We start from the raw sequence: 20,232 nt of genomic DNA, 5'->3' as shown, positions 1-20,232 counted from the left end.
GGGGGAGGCATACGGTTTCTGGAAGGGGCATAGAAGGAGAGAAGATGCCATATAGGGGAAGAGAGACGGCAGACAGTGGATGGAAGGAAGAGAGTTACAAGAAGATGAGGAAAGCAGAAACCACAGAAAACAAAGGTAGAAAAAAAAATTTCTATTTATTTATTTATTTATTTAGGAGACATGTGTCACTGTTTCTGTGGTGTTGCATTGTATGCAGAGTCCAGCATCTTACTGGTTCAATTTAACCTTTGTCTATGTATTTCTATTATATCCCCCCTTTTACAAAACTGTGGAGCGTTTTTTAGCGCCAGCCGTGGTGGTAGCAGCTCTGATGCTCAGAATTCTATGAGCTTCAGAGCTGTTACCACCGTGACTAAAATCCACACTACTGTTTTGTAAAAGAGGGAGGGGTTAGTTTGAAAGACATGGTTTTCTGTTAGGATTGACGGTGTAGGATTGATCTGGCTTGTTTAGTTTTACAATGAGTGTATTGATATTGTACTGCTCACTGCAGTATGTAAGATGCTGCCTTTTCCTAGGTACTCATGTGTGACGTGTGGCTTGTTACTAAAAATCATGTTTTTGTACAGATGGGGGGGTGTCAAAAAATGATGGGCCCCGGGTGTCACATATGCTAGTTACGCCACTGTCTACAAGAAGGAAGATTAGCAGAGGTAAAAAACCTAATCTTTCATTCCTGTACAATCTCTCTGAAAGCTGAATGGATGGGACATATCAAAGCAGTCCCAAAACTCAAGGGGGGGGGGGGGCGGATGAGCCCGCCGCGAGAACAGAAGCGCCAAAGGCCGTAGCACCCTCAGCCACCACATCAAGCCTGTAAAACCTGGAAAAGGTATGAAGGGAAACCCACGGGGCCACCCGACAGAGCTTCTCAGGTGAGACCGGATGAGATTCAGCCCACCAGGAAGCCAGTCCTCAGGTGGAGTGAACCCTTACCCCAAGGGGAGGCTTCTTCCCCGTCGCCACATAGGCTGCGGAAATGGCTGCTCGTTTCCAACACGAAAAAGTAGTCTTAGAAGCAGGCCGACCTCGACGCACGGGGCCCACCAGGACAAACGGAAGTCGTTAGTGGCCTCGAGGTATCTCAAAAGAAGACACTGTACATCCAGAGGCTGCAAAACACAATTCTGAGACTTGGAACCCGAAGGAACCAAGGCTGGCAACCGAACTTCCCAGTGATGTGGAAAGAGGAAACCATTTTCGGAAGAAAAGTCACAATCCTCAAAATCACCGCATACTCCGTGATGCGAAGAAAAAGATCTCTGCACGACAAAGCCTGAAGCTCTGACACTCGCCGTGTAGAAGTGACCGTCACCAGGAAGATGGTCTTGATGTTAAGATCTCTCAGAGAGATCTCATCCAGGGGATCATAGGGTAGACGAGTCAGGGAGCGCAGGACCAAATTCAGGTTCCACGACGGGCAAGGCAGTCACAAGGGAGGCCGCAGCTTCCCTGCCCCCTGCAAGAACCGGACAACATCCGGGTGAGAAGCCAGAAACCCCTGAACAAAGAGGGACCCAAACAGAAGAGACACACAAACTGAACATATACAGAAAAGACCGCCAGACCCTTCCTGAGGCATCCTGCAGGAAGTCCAGAACCTGAGCCAGCGATGGTACCAAAGGGACCACCCGAAGTCCTGCACACCAAGCTTGAAAACACCTCCACGTAGGCTTACACGTAGGCCAAGACCATTGAATTCCGCTTGCTCAGTAGGAGCATGACGATAACCACAGAGGAAAAGTCCCTGTTCATAAGACCAAAGTGGTCCGGAACTTGAAGTGTAAATAGTCCCTGCGTGAGCAACCACTGAAGGCAAGGAAGACACAGACCGCTCCCAGAGCTCAATCGCACAAGGGCTGCGTAACAAGGTCGTCTGGGCCAGTCCAGAGCCACAAGGATCACTGGACCCCTGTGCAAGTACACCTGGTGCAAAACGCGCCATATCATGGGCCATGGGGAAAAGACATACAGGAGTTCCGCTGTGGGCCAAGGTCAATCCAGAGCGTCGAGACCGATGCTGCCAACCACTCAGCGTCAGCTGAAGAATCTGTCTGCCGTCCGGTCCACTGATGACGCCATCAGATCGAAGGTGGGACAACCCCAGCAGTGCACTATGGCCTCGAAAGCCAGCCCTGACAGGGACCATTCTCCCTTATGGCCTCGAAAGCCAGCCCTGACAGGGACCATTCTCCCTGGTCCAGAGGCTGATGACAGAGTAAGTCTGCCTGAACATTGCTGACGCCGTCCACCTGGGCCGCAGATAAGGCCAAGAGATGACTCTCCACCCATCCTGGATCCTGGAAAAATACACATATGGTTCAAACCTGGTTGACCCAGATTCCCAGGTACTCCAAGTCCTGGGTTGGCACGAGGCAACTCTTCCACAGAGTGAAAACCAAGCAGTGAAGCTGCAGGAACAAACTGGGCATGTCAGGAAGCTCCCAGGCAGGTAGCCCAAAGGGGAGGGATCATCTTTTAGTTCCCTGCAGATGAAGCTAACAGAGATGCAAGATCCCATCCATTCAACTTCCAAAGAGATTGTACAAGAATTCTCAAGCAGGCAGAGCTTTGAAATAGCTCCAAGCACCAGAATTCCTGAAAAGGGGACAAAATTTCATTGAATAAAATAAAAGGAGAGAGCAGAACAAAAACTCCTGCAGGAACGCGTGCAGAAGGAAAGAACTATATGTGGAGCTAGAGAACCCAGTGAAGTACAGCAGAGGCAAAGTGAAAAATTTGGAATGGGTGTCTTCAGCACTATGTGGCTATGGGGATAAGAACATTAAAACATAAACAATGCCTCTGCTGGGTCAGACCTGTGGTCCATCGTGCCCAGCATTCCACAATTCCAGGACCTGTGCAGTAATCCTCTATCTATACCCCTCTATCCCCATTTCCAGCAGGAAATTGTCCAATCCTTTCTTGAACCCCAGTACCGTAGTCTGCCCTATTATGCTCTTCTTTACACGTTGGGTAAAGAAGAACTTCCTAGCATTCGTTTTGAAACTGTCCCCTTTCAACTTTTCTGAATGCCCTCTTGTTCTTTTATTATTCGAAAGTTTGAAGAATCTGTCCCTCTCTACGCCCTTCATGATCTTATAAGTCTCTATCACATCCCCTCTAAGTCTTCTCCAGGGAAAAAAGTCCCAGTTTCTCGAAATCTCTCAGCATATGAAAGGTTTTCCATCCCCTTTATCAGACGCGTCGCTCTCCTCTGAACCCTCTCGAGTAACGCCATGTCCTTCTTAAGGTACGACGACCAATATTGGACGCAGTACTCCAGATGCGGACGCACCATTGCCCGATACACTGGCAGGATAACTTCTTTCGTTCTGGTTGTAATACCCTTCTTGATTATGCCTAGCATTCTGTTTGCCTTCTAAGCGGCCGCTGCGCACTGTGCTGTCGGCTTCATTGTCATGTCCACCATTACCCCCAAGTCCCTTTCTTGGGTACTCTCATTTAATAACATCCCTCCCATCGTATAGTTGTACCTCGGGTTTCTGTTTCCCACATGTAATACTTTACATTTATCAACATTGAACTTCATCTGCCATCTCGTCGCCCATTCCCCTAGTTTGTTCAAGTCCCTTTGCAATTCTTCACAGTCCTCTTTAGTCCGAGCTCCACTAAATAGTTTGGTGTCGTCTGCAAATTTTATTATTTCGCACTTCATCCCTGATTCTAGATCATTTATGAATATATTAAATAGCAGCGGCCCGAGCACCGAGCCCTGCGGGACCCTACTCGTGACCCTCCTCCAGTCCGAGTAGTGGCCCTTCACTCCTACCCTCTGTTTTCTACCCGCCAACCAGTTTCTGATCCATCTATGTACGTCTCCTTCCACCCCATGGTTCTTCAGTTTCCGGAGTAGGCGTTCATGGGGCACCTTGTCAAAGGCTTTTTGGAAATCTAGATATATGATATCTATGGGTCTCCTTTGTCCATCCGTTTGTTAATTCCTTTGAAGAAGTGCAATAAGTTTGTTAGGCACGATCTCCCCTTGGAGAAACCATGTTGGCTGGTTATCAGAAGTTTGTTTCTTTCAAAATGTTCATCGATGTTTTCTTTTATCAGTGCTTCCGTCATTTTCCCCAGAACCGAGGTCAGACTCACCAGTCTGTAGTTTCCCGGGTCACCTCTTGATCATTTTTTAAAGATGGGCGTAACGTTGGCTATCTTCCAGTCCTCCAAGATCATGCCTGTTTTCAGGGATAGATTGCAAATTTGCTGCAGTAGTTCCGCTATCTCCTCCTTTAATTCTTTCAGAACCCTTGGATGGATTCCATCTGGACCCGGGGATTTGTCAGCTTTTAGTTTTTCTATCTGGCTGCGTACATCTTCAAGGCTCACTTCCATGGATGTTAATTTTTCTGCTTGATTTCCATTGAAGAATTGCTCAGGTTCCGGTATGTTGGATGTGTCTTTATTTGTGAATACAGACGAAAAGAACATGTTAAGTCTTTCTGCCACTTTTCTCTCCTCCTTCACCACTCCCTTCCTATCTCCGTCGTCCAGCGGTCCCACCTCCTCCCTAGCCGGTTGCTTCCCTTTAACATATCTAAAGAACGGTTTGAAATTTTGTGCTTCCCTGGTTAGCCTCTCTTCATACTCTCTTTTGGCTTTTCGAACCACTCGTTGACATTCTTTTTGATACTTCCTGTGCTCTTTCCAGTTCCCCTCAGTTTTGTCCTTTTTCCATTTCCTGAATGAATTTTTCTTATTGCCTATCGCTTCCTTCACTATTTTAGTTATCCACGCCAGGTCTTTTGTTCGACTCTTTTTGCACTCCTTTCTGAATCTGGGGTTATACAGATTTTGCGCCTAGCTCACTGTATTCTTGAGAAAAGACTAGGCATGTTCTACCGTTTGCCATTTTTTGGAAGTGTTCCTAAGTTTCTTCCTTACCATTACCCTCATTGCTTCGTAGTTTCCTTTCCTGAAGTTGAAAGTTGTCGATATGGTTCTTCTTCCTTTCGGTATTCCTACCTCAACCTTGATCATGTTATGATCACTGTTTCCCAACGGTCCCACTACCTCTACTTCCTTTGCAGATCCCCTTAACCCATTTTTGGATTAGATCCAGAGTGGCATTTTCTCTTGGTTCTCTAACAAGCTGCTCCATGAAACAATCTTGTATAGCCTCCAGGAATTCTGTCTCCCTAGCGCATTTTGAGCTTCCAAGACTCCAGTCTATCCTGGGGTAGTTGAAGTCTAGAAATAAATACTCAAGGATTAGGGCCCGAATATATCCCTTATTTACTCAAAAACAAGCCCCACACGGACAAACGATACACACACCCAGCAACACTACAAGGCCTTACTTACAACCCACAACATTCACACTCCCATAATAACCGTGTTATCGCTTTTGCATTCTCGCTTCATCTCGGCTTCCATTTCTTCATCGATATCTCCGGTTGCCCGGGTGGACAATAGTTTAGGCCCATCTTTATTTCAGGCCCTTTCCATCCCAGTATTTTAACCCATAGAGATTCCAGCTTGTTGGTTGTCTCTGCTGTGTCCATTTTTGTTGATTGTATGCTTTCTTTTATGTATAGGGCTATTCCACCTCCTTTCTGTCCTGACCTGTCCTGTCGATAGAGCTTGTATCCCGGCAGTGCTGTATCCCATTTGTTTTCTTCATTCCACCACATTTCAGAGACTCCAATGATGTCTATGTCCTCTGCATTGGCCATGGCTTCTAATTCCCTCATTTTGTTTCTTAGGCTTCTTGCATTAGCATATATGCAATTTAGATCCTGGTATTTTCTTGTCTTCCTTTCCTTTCCCAGTGTTACGGTCTTTAGTTTTTCTCTTTTGTTACAATCCTTCTAACCTCTTCTTCTGGGTTAGTCGACTCCTGTAATTTGTCCATTGTTTCTTCCCAGCCTTTTTTCCCCTTGGTATCTTCATGGGATACCTTCTTCCGAATCGTCAACGCTTGGTCAACTGTCAGCTTTCCCCTTCTTCTTAGTTTAAAGCCTGTTCTATTCCTCTCCTGACGTTGTTTGCTAGAAGTCTTGTTCCCGCCGCGCTCAGATGCAGTCCATCTCTCCTGTAGAGCTTGCTCTTGCCCCAGAACGTTGTCCAGTTCCTCACGAAGTGGAACCCTTCTTCCTCACACCATCTCCTCATCCACGCATTTATTGATTGTAGTTCCTCCTGCCTTTTCACATCTGCCCTTGGTACTGGTAGGATATAACCCATCTGTCTAGAAAGTCTCACCTATTACAATAGAAAATCTATTAGATTTCTTCATTTAATGACCTTTCCAGGATCCTGAGATCAACTGATACTCCCACTATTTATGAAGAAGCAGCCCTATTTTGTGACCCTCTCCAGCACCAATGTCATCAGCTACTATCTGACCCAAAGTGTAGCATGTTTTTGAAACCATCTTTCCAAATGACCTGTACTCAATGTGGAATTGAAGCACTTGCTATAGCAATATATGTTTGCTCATAAGATATTAAAGACAAACTCAACCAACCAAAAAATAGGTGTGATAAAATCTGATGTATATGCAGAAAATGTAGGGAAAGCTACAGTCCTTGAATAAGATATGTCATAGGCTTTTTAATATGCAGCATATTTTGACTAACAGCAAAATTCCATCATCATCTTAAACAAATAATTTACTTCTCTATAGGATTTCTTTATTAAATTACAAAATGCAAAACCATTTTAAATATAGTTTCTAAGACTATACATAATTGACTCAATATTCAGGCCACTGCTGCAAGGTTATTTGCCTTTTATACCCAGATATTTAGAAACAGGCAGTAGCACATATCAGCGTTGAATATCCAGGTATAAAGCAGCTGCCAGTACTTATCCAGCTATTAGTCTTTTTTGCTGTCCTAACTTTATTTTGATAGCTAACCAGTTGGTCTGACTATTGTCGCTAATTGGGTAACTTCCAGCTCTAAATTAGCACCATCCACCCCAAATCTACCTGGATATTCAGTCACATTATCTAGATAAACTACTGAAAATCTGATTATGTAATGAGCCAGCAGTACTTATCTGGGAAGCAGTTCTTCCAACTCAGATAAATCCTACTGAATATTGACCCCAACATTTTCAACATTTCTACTAATACAGCTGCTGTTGTTTGGGTACTCACCCTGTCATGAAGAGTCCAGCCCACATACTTTAAATAGCTGTCATTAAGAAATGCATCACTGTACATTTTCATCCACACCCCAATTTCTTCAATACAAATAGCTCTAATCTCAGCAATAGCATCCCTGGAAAAAGAATAGAACAAATATTTAAACATAATTATCACTGGATCATTTACACCTAAACGAATTAAGGTGCACAAACTAGAGCATACTTCCCATTATCCTGCTTCAAGAAACTGTATGTTTGGGGGTTTTTTAAGTCCAAAACACCAAGGCTGCCAAAAGAATTCATTTGCAATATATATTTGGCAAAGCCCTGCTACAGAGTACAAAAACAGATGATACTTATCTGTAGCAGGTGTTTTCTGAGGACAACAGGCATATTCTCACATGTGGGTGATATCCTCCACAGAGCCCGATGCAGACACTGCAAAGTGTACTGTCACTAAATTTTTGAGAAGTGTCTATGCGGCGCATGTGCAGGTGCCTCCCGCCTGATGTTGACACACAGAACAATCAATACAGTGCAAAAGCTAAGAAACCAACTAGGGAAGGTGGGAGAGTTCTAAGTGACAATGCCTTTTGTCCTCAGAGAACACCTTTCTCCAAGGATAAGCATGCATTATATTCTCACACGTGGGACTCCTTAGATGCTGGAATCATGACTCTAGGAGAGACAAAACAAAATTTATTTTGCTCGAAAAGGCCAAAACCCCTTCCATTTCAGATTTAGATATTAATGCCACCAAATACCTATACAGTCCGATCTTAAATTCCTAGGATAGATAGATGCTGCACTATGCAGGTCAAAATTAACAAGAGTACCCAGAAAGCATTTTTAACCATGAGAAATCTACAAAAAATAAGAAAATTCTTCGACATAGAGCAATACAGGCTCATAGTTCAATCCCTAGTCCTAGGTCTATTGGACTATTGCAACATCTTTATCTAACATGCCCTGCAAACATGATAAAGCAACTTCAGACTGTACAAAACACAGCTCTTAGATTGATCTACTCGCTAAGAAAATATGACCACATCACCACTGCCTATCTAGACTCACACTGGTTACCAATACAGGCACAAATTCAATTCAAGTTTTACTGTCTATTATTCAAAGCTTTAAATGGCACCGCCCCCCACTACCTAAACAACCACCTAAATCAGAACCTCACTACTAGACAAAGAAGAACTCAGACCCCATTTACCTACCCCTTATTCAAAGGAACTCGACGCAAGATGATGTTTGACAACTTACTAGTGACACAGGCAGCAAAACTTGACCACTCCATCTCCAACTTGCTGACAACAACGAGCGACTTCAAATCATTTTGAAAGGGAATCAAAATCCTGCTATTCAAAACATAAGAACATAAGCAATGCCTCTGCTGGGTCAGACCCGAGGTCCATCGCGCCCAGCAGTCCGCTCACGCGGCGGCCCAACAGGTCCAGGACCTGTGCAGCAATCCTCTATCTATACCCCTCTATCCCCTTTTTCAACAGAAAATTGTCCAATCCTTTCTTAAACCCCATTACCGTACTCTGCCCTATTACGTCCTCTGGAAGCGCATTCCAGGTATCCACCACCCGTTGAGTAAAGAAAAACTTCCTAGCATTTGTTTTGAATCTATCCCCTACCAATTTTTCCGAATGCCCTCTTGTTCTTTTATGTTTTGAAATTTTGAAGAATCTATCTCTCTCTACTTTCTCTATGCCCTTCATGATCTTGTAGGTTTCTATCATGTCTCCTCTGAGTCTCCGCTTTTCCAAGGAGAAGAGCTCTAGCCTCTCCAGTCTTTCAGTGTATGAAAGGTTTTCCATGCCCTTAATCATTCGTGTCGCTCTCCTCTGGACCCTCTCAAGTATTGCCATATCCTTCTTGAGGTACGGTGACCAATACTGAACACAGTACTCCAGGTGCGGGCGCACCATTGCCCGATACAACGGCAGGATGACTTCTTTTGTTCTGGTCATAATACCATTTTTAATAATACCCAACATTCTGTTTGCCTTCTTCGCGGCTGCTGCGCATTGCGCCGTTGACTTCATTGTTGTATCCACCAGTACACCCAAATCTCTTTCAAGGTTACTTCCCTCTAATACTAATCCCCCCATTTGGTAGCTGAACATCGGGTTTTTTCTCCCTATATGCATGACCTTGCATTTCCCTACATTGAATTTCATCTGCCATTTATTCGCCCACTCCTCCAGTTTGTTTAGGTCCCTTTGTAGATCCTCACACTCTTCTATAGTTCTAACCCTTCTACAGAGTTTAGTGTCGTCCGCAAATTTTATAACTTCACATTTCGTCCCCGTTTCCAGGTCATTTATAAATATATTGAACAGCAGCGGTCCAAGTACAGACCCCTGCGGAACTCCGCTCGTGACTTTCCTCCAGCCCGAGTAGTGACCCTTCACTCCAACCCTCTGTCTCCTGCCTGCCAACCAGTGTTTGATCCATCTGTATACGTCCCCTTCCACCCCGTGGTTCCACAGCTTCCTAAGCAGCCGCTCATGGGGTACCTTGTCAAAGGCCTTTTGGAAGTCAAGGTAAATGATGTCTAAAGGTTCCCCTTTGTCCAACTGGCTGTTTACCCCCTCAAAGAAGTGCAGTAAGTTTGTTTGGCATGATCTTCCCTTGCAGAAGCCATGTTGGCTCGCTTTCATCAGCCCATTTTTTTCGATGTGCTCACCGATGCTGTCCTTTATCAGTGCTTCTACCATCTTGCCTGGAACCGATGTCAAACTTACCGGCCTATAGTTTCCCGGGTCTCCTCTTGACCCCTTTTTAAAGATAGGTGTAACATTTGCTATCTTCCAGTCCTCCGGAATCTCTCCAGTTTTCAAGGATAGGTTGCAAACTCTTTGGAGTATTCCCGCTATCTCGTTTCTTAGTTCTTTTAGTACCCTAGGGTGGATTCCGTCCGGGCCTGGTGATTTGTCGCTTTTCAATCTATCTATCTGTTGGAGGACATCCTCATGGCTCACCTCTATTGCTGACAGTTTTTCTTCTTGGTCACCATGGAAGATCACGTCGGGTTCCGGTACACTGGATGTGTCCTCGCTTGTGAAGACTGACGAGAAGAACTTGTTTAACCTGTCGGCTACCTCTTTTTGCTCCTTTATCACTCCCTTTTTGTCTCCATCATCCAACGGTCCTACTTCCTCCCTCGCTGGTTTCTTCCCCTTAACATATCTGAAGAATGATTTGAAGTTTTTTGCTTCCCTGGCCAGTTTCTCTTCGTATTCTCTTTTCGCTCTCCTAACCACTTGATGACATTCTCTTTGGCGTTTCCTGTGTTCATTCCAGTTTTCCCCAGTTTGGTCCTTTTTCCATTTCCGGAATGATTTTTTCTTGTCTCCTATCGCTTTCTTCGCCTCGTCGTTTATCCATGCGGGGTTTTTTGTTCGGTTTTTTTTGCACCCTTTTTTAAATCTGGGGATGTACATATGTTGTGCTTCTTGCACTGTGCCTTTGAATAGAGACCAGGCTTGCTCTACCGTTTCTGTTTTCCTTGAGCTGTTTCTAAGTTTTTTTTTAACCATTGCTCTCATAGCATCATAGTTCCCTTTCTTGAAGTTGAACGTTGTCACTGTGGTTCTCTTCCCTTTTGCTGTACTTACTCCTAATTTGTACTGGATCATGTTGTGATCGCTGTTTCCTAGTGGTCCTACTACTTCCACTTCTTTTGCAGGTCCCCCTATTCCGTTGAGGATTAGGTCAAGAGTGGCATATCCTCTTGTTGGTTCCTTGACAAGCTGATCCATAAAGCAGTCCCTCACAGCCTCTAGGAATTCTGTTTCCCTCGCACAGTTTGAGTTTCCAATATTCCAGTTAATCCCGGGGTAGTTAAAATCTCCCATTACTGTCACATTCCTGTTGTTGCCTTCCCGCCTCAGTTCTGCTGCCAGATCTTTGTCGTTTGCTTCCGTTTGTCCCGGTGGACGATAGTATAGACCCAATCTTATGTCAAGGCCACTTTTTCCTGGTAATTTGACCCATAATGACTCCAGTCCTTCCGCCTTTGGTTCTATATCCACTCCGGACGAGGGAATGGTGTCTTTTATGTATAGTGCTATTCCTCCACTCTTCCCTTGTCCTCTCCCCTCCCTGTAAATCCCCCCCACCAAAGTCTCACCCTCTCTTGTAATTTCTTCTCTCCAAAGTATCAACCATGTGTACAGCTCCCTAAATTGCAATTCTCCTGGAAATGTCCAGTTAACTTCTTTGTAATCCTAATTCCTAAACTGTAGTTTTTCCTGGAAATGTCCAGCTAGCTTCTTTTGTAATCTTCCTAGAACTGTAAGGTACGAGCGGAATATAAGTCACTAATGTAATGTAATGTAATGTTTAAACGTTAAATAAACATGAGCCTGGCAAAAAAAAACAACCCAAAATCAGAGGAAAGTTGGCTCTCAGGAAGTGAAAAGATTTTGCAGAACTGCTTATTCAAACTGTCTCTTCTAGAATTATGTTCCAAACAATAATGAGAGGTAGAGGTATGTATTGAGGACCATGTAGCCACTTTGTAGATTTCTTTAAAGAAGCAGAGCAAAGTACGCTATCAAGGCAGTCATAGACTGCACATTGTGGGCTGTAAAATGGCCTTGAAGTTTGTTCAAGCCTGAGTATACATGAAGGACATACAGGCCACCAACCAAGTTGAAATGGTTTACTTTTTAACAGCAACCCACAGTCTATTATGCTAAAAAGCTACAAAGACCTTGGAGGATATACAAACAGATTTGGTACAGTCCAAGTAGTATGCTAAAGCATGCATGCAGTCCATGATAAACTAAACTAAACCTTAAGTTTATATACCGCATCATCTCTACAATCATAGAGCTTGGCATGGTTTACAGGAGCTTAGTATAAAGAAGGAACTCCATAGTAAGAGTTACAGGAACTTAGTATAAAGAAGGTTTACAGGAACTTAGTATAAAGAGGGAACAGATGTTTTCAGAATAGTTGGAAGGAGCCCAGATTCCATAGTGTGGTAGTAAGGTTATTCCAAAGCTCTGTGATTCTGAAGGAGAGACAAGTTCCTAATTTTCATGCATAGATGACGCTTTTTACTCCCTGGTAAAAAAAATGCTTCTTTAGCCTCCATATGTTGAGGAAAGTAAGATCCTGCTTTCACCATTCCCATTTCGCCATCCTCGTTCAATCCACCATCCTCTCCAGACTGGACTACTGCAACTCCATCTATATATGCCTAACTAAGAAAAACCTCCACAGACTTCAGCTAATTCAAAACGCCGCGGCCAAGCTTATTTTCGCAAAAGGCAAATTTGATCACGTCTCCCCTCTCCTCTCCAAGCTTCACTGGCTCCCAGTTCACTCCAGAGTCCTCTATAAATGTGCCTGCTTAGCCTTCAAGATTCTACACGGCATCCTACCGCCCGTTATCCCACTCCTTTGGAATTCCTCTAACCCACTCTCCTCTAGATCCTCCCAAAAACTGAAACTATCTTTCCCATCTACAAAAGGTATATCCCGCGCAGGAAAACTTGGAACATCCCTCCCTTTTAGAACCACAGAACTCTGGAACAACCTCTCATCCCCGCTCAGAAATGTTAGCTCCTTCCAACCCTTCCGTAAACACCTGAAAACTTGGCTCTTTTCAAAAATCTAATCACCCCCCGTTCTCTAGTACCCTGTTCCCTCCCCATCTTCTTCTTTCCCTCTCCTATATCCTTCTTTGTAGTTCCTTTCCTCTCAACCTCTGTAAACCGTGCCGAGCTCTGCGCTTGCGGAGATGATGCGGTATACAAACCTAAGGTTTAGTTTAGTTTAGTTTAGTTTAACGAGTGAAGGATAGTTTAAATTTTGGGGTTTAATCTGGTGGTATCAGGACTCGATGAATTCCAGATAGTGGAATTAGGAGAGGAAGGATGCCGTGTAGGATCTTAAAAGTTAGGCAGACGCATTTAAAGTGAACCCTGGAAATTACTGGAAGCCAGTGAAGTTTGGACAGAAGCGGGGAAACATGGTCAAATTTACTTTTTGCGAAGATTAGCTTAGCCGCAGTGTTCTGAATCCGCTGAAGTCTTTGAAGACTTTTCTTGGTTAGACTTAAATAGATGGAGTTACAATAATCCAGTCTGGAAAGGATGATAGATTGTTCAAGGACAGCAAAATGTTGTTGATGGAAGCAGGATCTCACTTTCCTCAGCATGTGAAGGCTAAAAAAACATTTTTTTTTTACCAAGGAGTTAAGATGGTCATTAAAGGAGAGTGTAGAGTCAATGATGATGCCCAGAACGTTGCTTGAGAACTCAAGCTGCAGTGTGGCGCCAGAAGACAGTGAAATGAGGGTGGGTAGCTAATCTAATTTTGGGCCGAGCCTCTCCAGGATGAGGTGTGTGGTTTTGGAAAGAAAACCACTATGGATTGATTTAAGTGAAATTCTGAAATTACCTTAGAAAGGAATTTTGGATATGCCCGAAATAGAGTTAAACGGGAACGACAGAAATCCTGTAGAACATGCGGGGATTGAGGCACCTCAAGGAGCTAAAGTTACCTCAGTAGTATGCCTCCTTTTCTTGCCCTCCAACTGCACTCAACCCCTTCACAAAGCAGTGTGCAGCAGTTCCAGCACACCACCCATAGCTAACCTGGAAGCCTTTCCTCCGATGTCAGAGCTGACATCAGAGGAAAGGCTTCTGGGTCAGTGATGTGCTACATGCAGCAGCCGCAGCCCATGGCCCTGCCAAGAAAGTGCAGCTGGAAGGCAGGAAAGAGGCTGCTTACCTGGATGACTCTGGAACAGTCTCACAAGAGGGTGCATGTAAGTAGTTGGGCCACAGAAAGGAGGGATCGAGCGAGCGAGCGTGTATTAGCCCAAAGAAGGAAGAGAGATGGGGCATGAATTCAGAATAAGGGCTGGAGGGAAGGGAGCACAAACTTGGGATACAAAAGGGAGGGGGGAGCATGTTTGGATACAGAAGGAAGTGAGGGAGCATGAACTTGGGACAGAGAAGGGAGAAATGAAGGGGGCATAAACTTGGGACATAGGATGGAGGGAGGGAGTAATAGAAAGGGAGAATTATTGGGCAAGGGTGTGTAAGAGAGACAAAGATGGTGCACATGGGAAATGGACGAACAAGGAGAATGGTTATGCATTGGGATGGGAGGATTGAGGTACAGATACATGGGTGGGGAAGAGAAAGATAAGAGGGAAAAATGTTGGATATGGTGGTGGAGAGGGAACAGTGGGACAGATTTAAAGGGATGCAAGAGGGAGGAATAGTGGACATGGTGGTGGAGGGAATGGAGGGAGAGATGTTGCATGGTTCTGGAGAGGGATGAGAGAAGGAGAAATGTTGGGCATGGAGCTAGTGGGCAGGTACAAAAGATGCTGCATGTGGTCCAAGAGATGAGAGGGGGAGAAATATTGGATGTGGTAGTAGAGGGGTGGGAGAGATGCACCCTGGATCCCTCTCTCTTTCCCCACTCCCTTTGCAGTAAGGGAGGGACTGAGAGAGAGATGGTAGATAGTGTGAGAGAGAGGAAGACATGTTGCACATGGGTGTGGAGGAGAGAGGAAGAAACGTTGTGCAGGAGAGGGAAGGGGAAAAGAGGGAGAATGATCCAGGGCAGAAGAGAGTGAGGATGCTGTACAATGGGAGGGAGGGAAGAAATGATAGACCATGGTAGGAGGAACCAATGGACAGCAACCGCTTGAAGAAGAGAAGACAGGAAAGAAAGCAGTTACTTACCGTAACAGGTATTATCCAAGGACAGCAAGCAGATATTCTCACATATGGGTGACGTCAACCACAGAGCCCCGATGTGGACAGCTTGACAAGCAGACTTGCTTGAAGAACTTTTAGAAAGGTTGCAACTATTGCACCGAGCATGCACAAGTGCCTTCCCGCCCAACGTAAGGCGCGCGTCTCCTCAGCATCTCCTCAGTTCAGATAGCTAGCTAAGAAGCCAACCAGGGGAGGTGGGTGGGTTGTAAGAATATCTGCCTGCTGTCCCTGGATAATACCTGTTATGTTAAGTAACTGTGCTTTAACCCAGGACAAGCAGGCAGCATATTCTCACATATGAGTACCTCCAAGCTAACCAGAATGGGATAGTGAGAGTGTTTGTGATTCAGGAGAATAAATTTTGTAATACTGCCTGGCCAAATTGGCGATCCCGCCTGGACCACGAATCCAGACAATAGTGAGAGATGAATGTATGAACCGAGGACCAAGTGGCAGCTTTGCAGATTTCTTCAATAGGAGTAGATCTAAGGAAAGCTACAGACGCCGCCATGGCTCTAACTTTGTGGGCTATGGCTCGACCCTCTAGATGTAGTCCAGCCTTAGCATAGCAGAACGAGATGCAAGCAGGCAACCAGTTGGAGATTGTTCTCTTAGAAACTGGATGTCCCAACTTATTTGGGTCAAAGGAGATGAAAAGATCTATGCGGCTTAATCCTTTGTAAGTAGAAGGCCAAAGCACGCTTGCAGTCCAGAGTATGAAGAGCTGTTTCTCCAGGGTGAGAATGAGGCTTTGGAAAGAACACAGGAAGTACAATAGACTAATTTAGATGAAAATCTGTAACAACTTTAGGTAAGAATTTAGGATGAGTGCAGAGTACCACCTTGTTGTGATGAAAAACTGTGAAAGGTGGATCCGCTAGTAAAGCTTATAGCTCGCTGACTCTGCAAGCAGACGTGAGAGAAATAAGGAAAACCACTTTCCAAGTGAGATATTTGAGATAAGCCGAAGACATTGGTTCAAATGGTAGCTTCATTAATTGAGCAAGAACCACATTGAGGTTCCAAACTACTGGAGGTGGTTTGAGAGGTGGCTTGACATTAAAAAATCCTTTCATAAATTGGGAAACTATAGGATGAGCAGAAAGGGGTTTCCCCTCTAGTGGCTGATGAAAAGCAGCAATTGAACTGAGATGGACTCTAATGGATGTTGATTTGAGACCTGATTGAGATAATGAGACAGGTAATCCAGAACTAAAGACAAGGAGGTAGACTGAGGCTCCTTGTGATGAAGGTTACACCACACAGAAAACCTAGTCCATTTCTGGTTGTAACACTGTCTGGTGGAAGGTTTTCTGGAAGCCTCTAAAATGTCTGATACAGATTGAGAAAACTGTACATTGGAGTTACGTTGAGAGGTACCAAGCTGTCAGATGTAGAGATTGCAGGTTGGGATGAACCATGACTCTGTGTAAGCAGATACGGAAAAACTAGTAGAAGTAGTGGCTCCCTGCTGCTGAATTGAAGGAGAAGGGAAAACCAAGGTCTGGGCCACCAAGGAGCTATGAGAATCATGGTGGCCAGGGCAGGATTAATTTGTAAAGGGCCCTTAGGCACACAAGTCCACTGGGCCCCCCCTGCCACACCCTACCCCACCATGCCCCACCCCTTCCCCACCTCCTTTTATTTACCCATTTTCTTATTTACTTCTTTATTCCACTTTATTTTAAAATAAAAAACAAACAAAGATTACCATATCTGTGCCAGTGTTGTTTTTCTTCTATGCAACCTCCAAACATCTCTGACCAAATCCCCCTTCCTTCCTAGAGGAAGAGATCTTCAGCTGGCAGGACTTTGGGAAGCCCACCGATTTATATTTTGCATTTGGGTAGGAGGCATGGGGTGAAGAAAATTTACTGCCCGCCATTTTATTGGACTAATACATTTCTCAATTAGCTTTCAGAGGTTAAAACCTCTTTCTTCAGGTCAGTAAACTATACTGCTGTTACAGTATCTCTATCCTGACCTAAGGAAAGGAATTATGGTCTCTGAATAAGAGAAAAATGTATTAAAATTAGTCCAATAAACAGTATCACTTTATTTCCATTTTCTATTAATAAACAATTATCAACACATCTACAATAATACTTTATCCAAAAGCAAAAATAAATAAAAAAACAAATAGAAATTTTTTTCTGCCTTTGTTGTCTGGTTTCCTCATCTTCCCATCATTCTCTTACTTAAATCCACTGTCTGCCCTCTCCATCCAGTGTCCGCCCTCTCTCTCTCTCTTCCTTATGGCATCTTCCCTCTTTCTATTTCCCTTCAATAAACTGTCTATCCTGTGCCCCTTCTCTAGCTTCACCCCCTCTCCATTTTTTTGATCTGCAATCTCTATCTCCTTTCCTTCCCTCCCCCCAAGCCCTAGCATCCTCTCTCCTCTCCTTCTCTTTGAGCTCTCCCTCCTCTTCTATGTTCCGGCATCTCCTCTCCTTCTTTTTCCTCTGGTCTGGCATCCGTCTCCTTAGTTTCCCTTCCATCCCCCAAGCCCTGGCATCTCTCTGCTCTCCTTCTCTTCAATCTCTCCCTCCATTATCTAGCTACTCCTCTCCTTCCTTTCTCTCCCTCTGGTCTGGCATCTATCCTTCTCCCTCAATGGACTGGTATTATATACAGAAAGAGGCATCAAAGCCAGACTACAACTCCAGGTGCAAAAAAACTCCTATAAGGAGTTCATTTTCTAATCATTGTCCCACCCAAAAACAGCCAGAGAGAGAGAGAGAAAAAAAAAACTCTCTACTAATAGAGAAAAAGGTCTCTGGCCAAAAAATAAGGTCGTGTTAAAACAAAAAAAATGGATTTTTCTACGGTCAGTGAGTGTTATTTCAATATACATAAAGAAATTAAGAGGAATAGCAGCAGTGGAGGCAAAGTACTTATCTCTTAGTAGATCTGGACTATAGTACAACCATTGTCCTACCTGTAAGTGCATGTCACTGCAGTGGAGACATCAGTAATAGTACAAACACTGACTGCTGCTCGGTCAAAACTTCTCTCTGCTCTGATGCGAACCGCCCAGGCGGAAACAGGAAGCTGCATTAGAGCTGGGAAAGCTTTGGGCTGAGCACCAGTTGCTGTTGCCGATCTTGTTGATGTTGGGTGGGGTGATTTTACTTCTGAGCACCTAACTCCTTGCAGGGTCTGGCGCCTCGTGCTGGATTCTGTATAATTAGAGCGGTTACTGGCAAGAATCTGGGTTTCCACAGCTTGGACAGCAAGCCCTGCCCTTCCACATCTGAGGAATGCAAGATAGAAGAAGGAGCTCTGACTTTTTAAACTTTTTAAAATCGGCAGCAGGCCCCCTGGCATCAACAGCAAAATCGGAAGTTCCAGGAATTGGCAACGTGCCCCACCCCCAGCATCAACTGCAAGATCAGAAGTAAAATCGGCAACACCCCCCACCCCCCCGCATCAACAGCAAAATCAGAAGTTCCGATCTTGTTGATGCTGAGGGGGGGGGAAGAGGGCCTAAGGGGGGGGGGGTGGAGGGAGGCCCATGTTGCCGATTTTACTTCCGATATTGCTGTTGATGTGGGCGAGGGGGGCCGTCATCATCCATCGGGCCCCCCTGACAATGTCAGGCCCTAGGCACGGGCCTACTGGGCCTATCCTTTAATCCGGCCCTTATGGTGGCGTGTTCTTGTTTGAGTTTCATAAGTGTCCTGAGAATTAGAGGAAACGCATATAGAAACTTGTTTGTCCATTCCAGGAGAAAGGCATCTGCCTCCATCCCATGAGGAGAATAGATCCTGGAGCAAAACTGGGGCAGTTTGTTGTTGTGGGAAGACGCAAACAGGTCTATATAAGGAGTCCCCCAATGAAAAAAAATGTGGCAGAGAAGGGAAGAATTGATTGTCCATTTGTGAGGTTGCAGAAGACGACTCAATTTGTCCGCCAGAGCATTCTGCTCCCCTTGAATATAGACCACTTTCAGAAAAGTGTTGTGAAGAATTGCCCAATTCCAAACCTTATAAGCTTCTTCGCACAGGGGAGGAGATCCTGTTTCTCCCTGCTTGTTGACGTATTACATGGCGACTTGATTGTCTGTACGGATGAGCACTACCTGATCGTGAAGAAGATGCTGAAAAGCTTTGAGCACATTGAAGATTGCTCTGAGTTCCAACAGATTAATGTGATGTTGACGGTCCTCGGTGAGTCCGAAGACCATCGAGATGAGTCCCCCAAGCGTAAGTCAAAGAATCTGTTGCGAGAACCTAATCACGTGAACTGTAGAGGCCATGTGATCTAGAAGAACCATCATGTGTCTCGCTGAGAGTGAAGTGAGAGTCGACAGTTTGTGACAAAGTTGAATGAGAGTATCCTGACGTTGCTGAGGAAGGAATGCTCTGAGTTGCACAGTGTCCACGACAGCTCCAATGAACTGTAGAGTCTGAGAGGGCTGTAGCTGGGATTTTGGAAAGTTTATTTCGAACCCCAAACTTTGGAGGAACCAAATAGTCCATTGGGTCGCTAAAATAACACCCTAAGATGTTGAATCTTTGATGAGCCAGTCATCCAGGTACTGGAAAACCTGAAGACCATGGCTGCGCAGAGCTGCTGCTACTACAACCAGGCACTTGGTGAAAACTCTGGGAGATGATGCCAGGACGAAGGGTAGCACTCTGTATTGAAAATGGTGATTTCCCACCCGAAATCTGAGAAATTTGCAACAGGCTGGGTGAATGGGAATGTGAGTGTAAGCCTCTTTGAGATCCAGAGAGCATAACCAATCGATGTGATCTAGGAGAGGGTACAAGGATGCCAGAGATAACATCCAAAACTTTTCTTTAATGAAAAATTTGTTGAGAGCTCTGAGATCCAAAATAGGTCGCAGACCCCCTGTCTTCTTCGGGATAAGGAAGTAACGGGAGTAAAACCCCGTGCTCTGCTGTTCTAGAGGAACTTCCTCGATGGCACAGAGAAGAAGCAGAGCTTGAGCTTCGTGAAGAAGAGGGGTCTGCGAGAAGTTGGAAGGATACTCTTTTGGAAGGAGATCTGGTGGAATCTAAAAGAATTGAAGAGTAACCCTCCCTAATTATTGTGAGCACCCAGAGGTCAGATGTGATGACTTCCCATCGTTGATAAAAATGATGGAGATGACCTCCAATGGAAAGAGAGGAAGACAAAGGCAGAAATATTGATGTTATGTTCTGTGTTAGATGGTCAAAAAGGCTGAGTGGGCTTCGCCACAACAGGAGCCTGAGATTTACGCTGACATTGTAGATGCTGCTGTTTCTTAGGAGGTGGCCTCGACTAAGGAGTTGACTTTTGAGGATAATGCCTCTGGTAAGATGGATTAGGT

The 20,232-nt window shown here is 44.8% G+C and overlaps 1 protein-coding gene across 1 annotated transcript in view; it reads right to left on the bottom strand.

The window, feature by feature from the left end:
* The window catches only part of STAG1 (stromal antigen 1), a 2,074,316-nt gene that overhangs the window by 1,331,207 nt on the left and 722,877 nt on the right, over nt 1-20,232 (bottom strand). Inside the window, 1 exon segment of the mRNA XM_033958034.1 lies at nt 7,154-7,277. Within this exon segment, the coding sequence (XP_033813925.1) occupies nt 7,154-7,277 (124 nt within the window).

Source organism: Geotrypetes seraphini, chromosome 9 (assembly GCF_902459505.1).
Source record: "Geotrypetes seraphini chromosome 9, aGeoSer1.1, whole genome shotgun sequence".
Lineage (NCBI taxonomy): Eukaryota > Metazoa > Chordata > Amphibia > Gymnophiona > Dermophiidae > Geotrypetes > Geotrypetes seraphini.
Note: the sequence above shows the minus strand (reverse complement) of the source record. Positions and strands in the feature narration are given on the sequence as shown.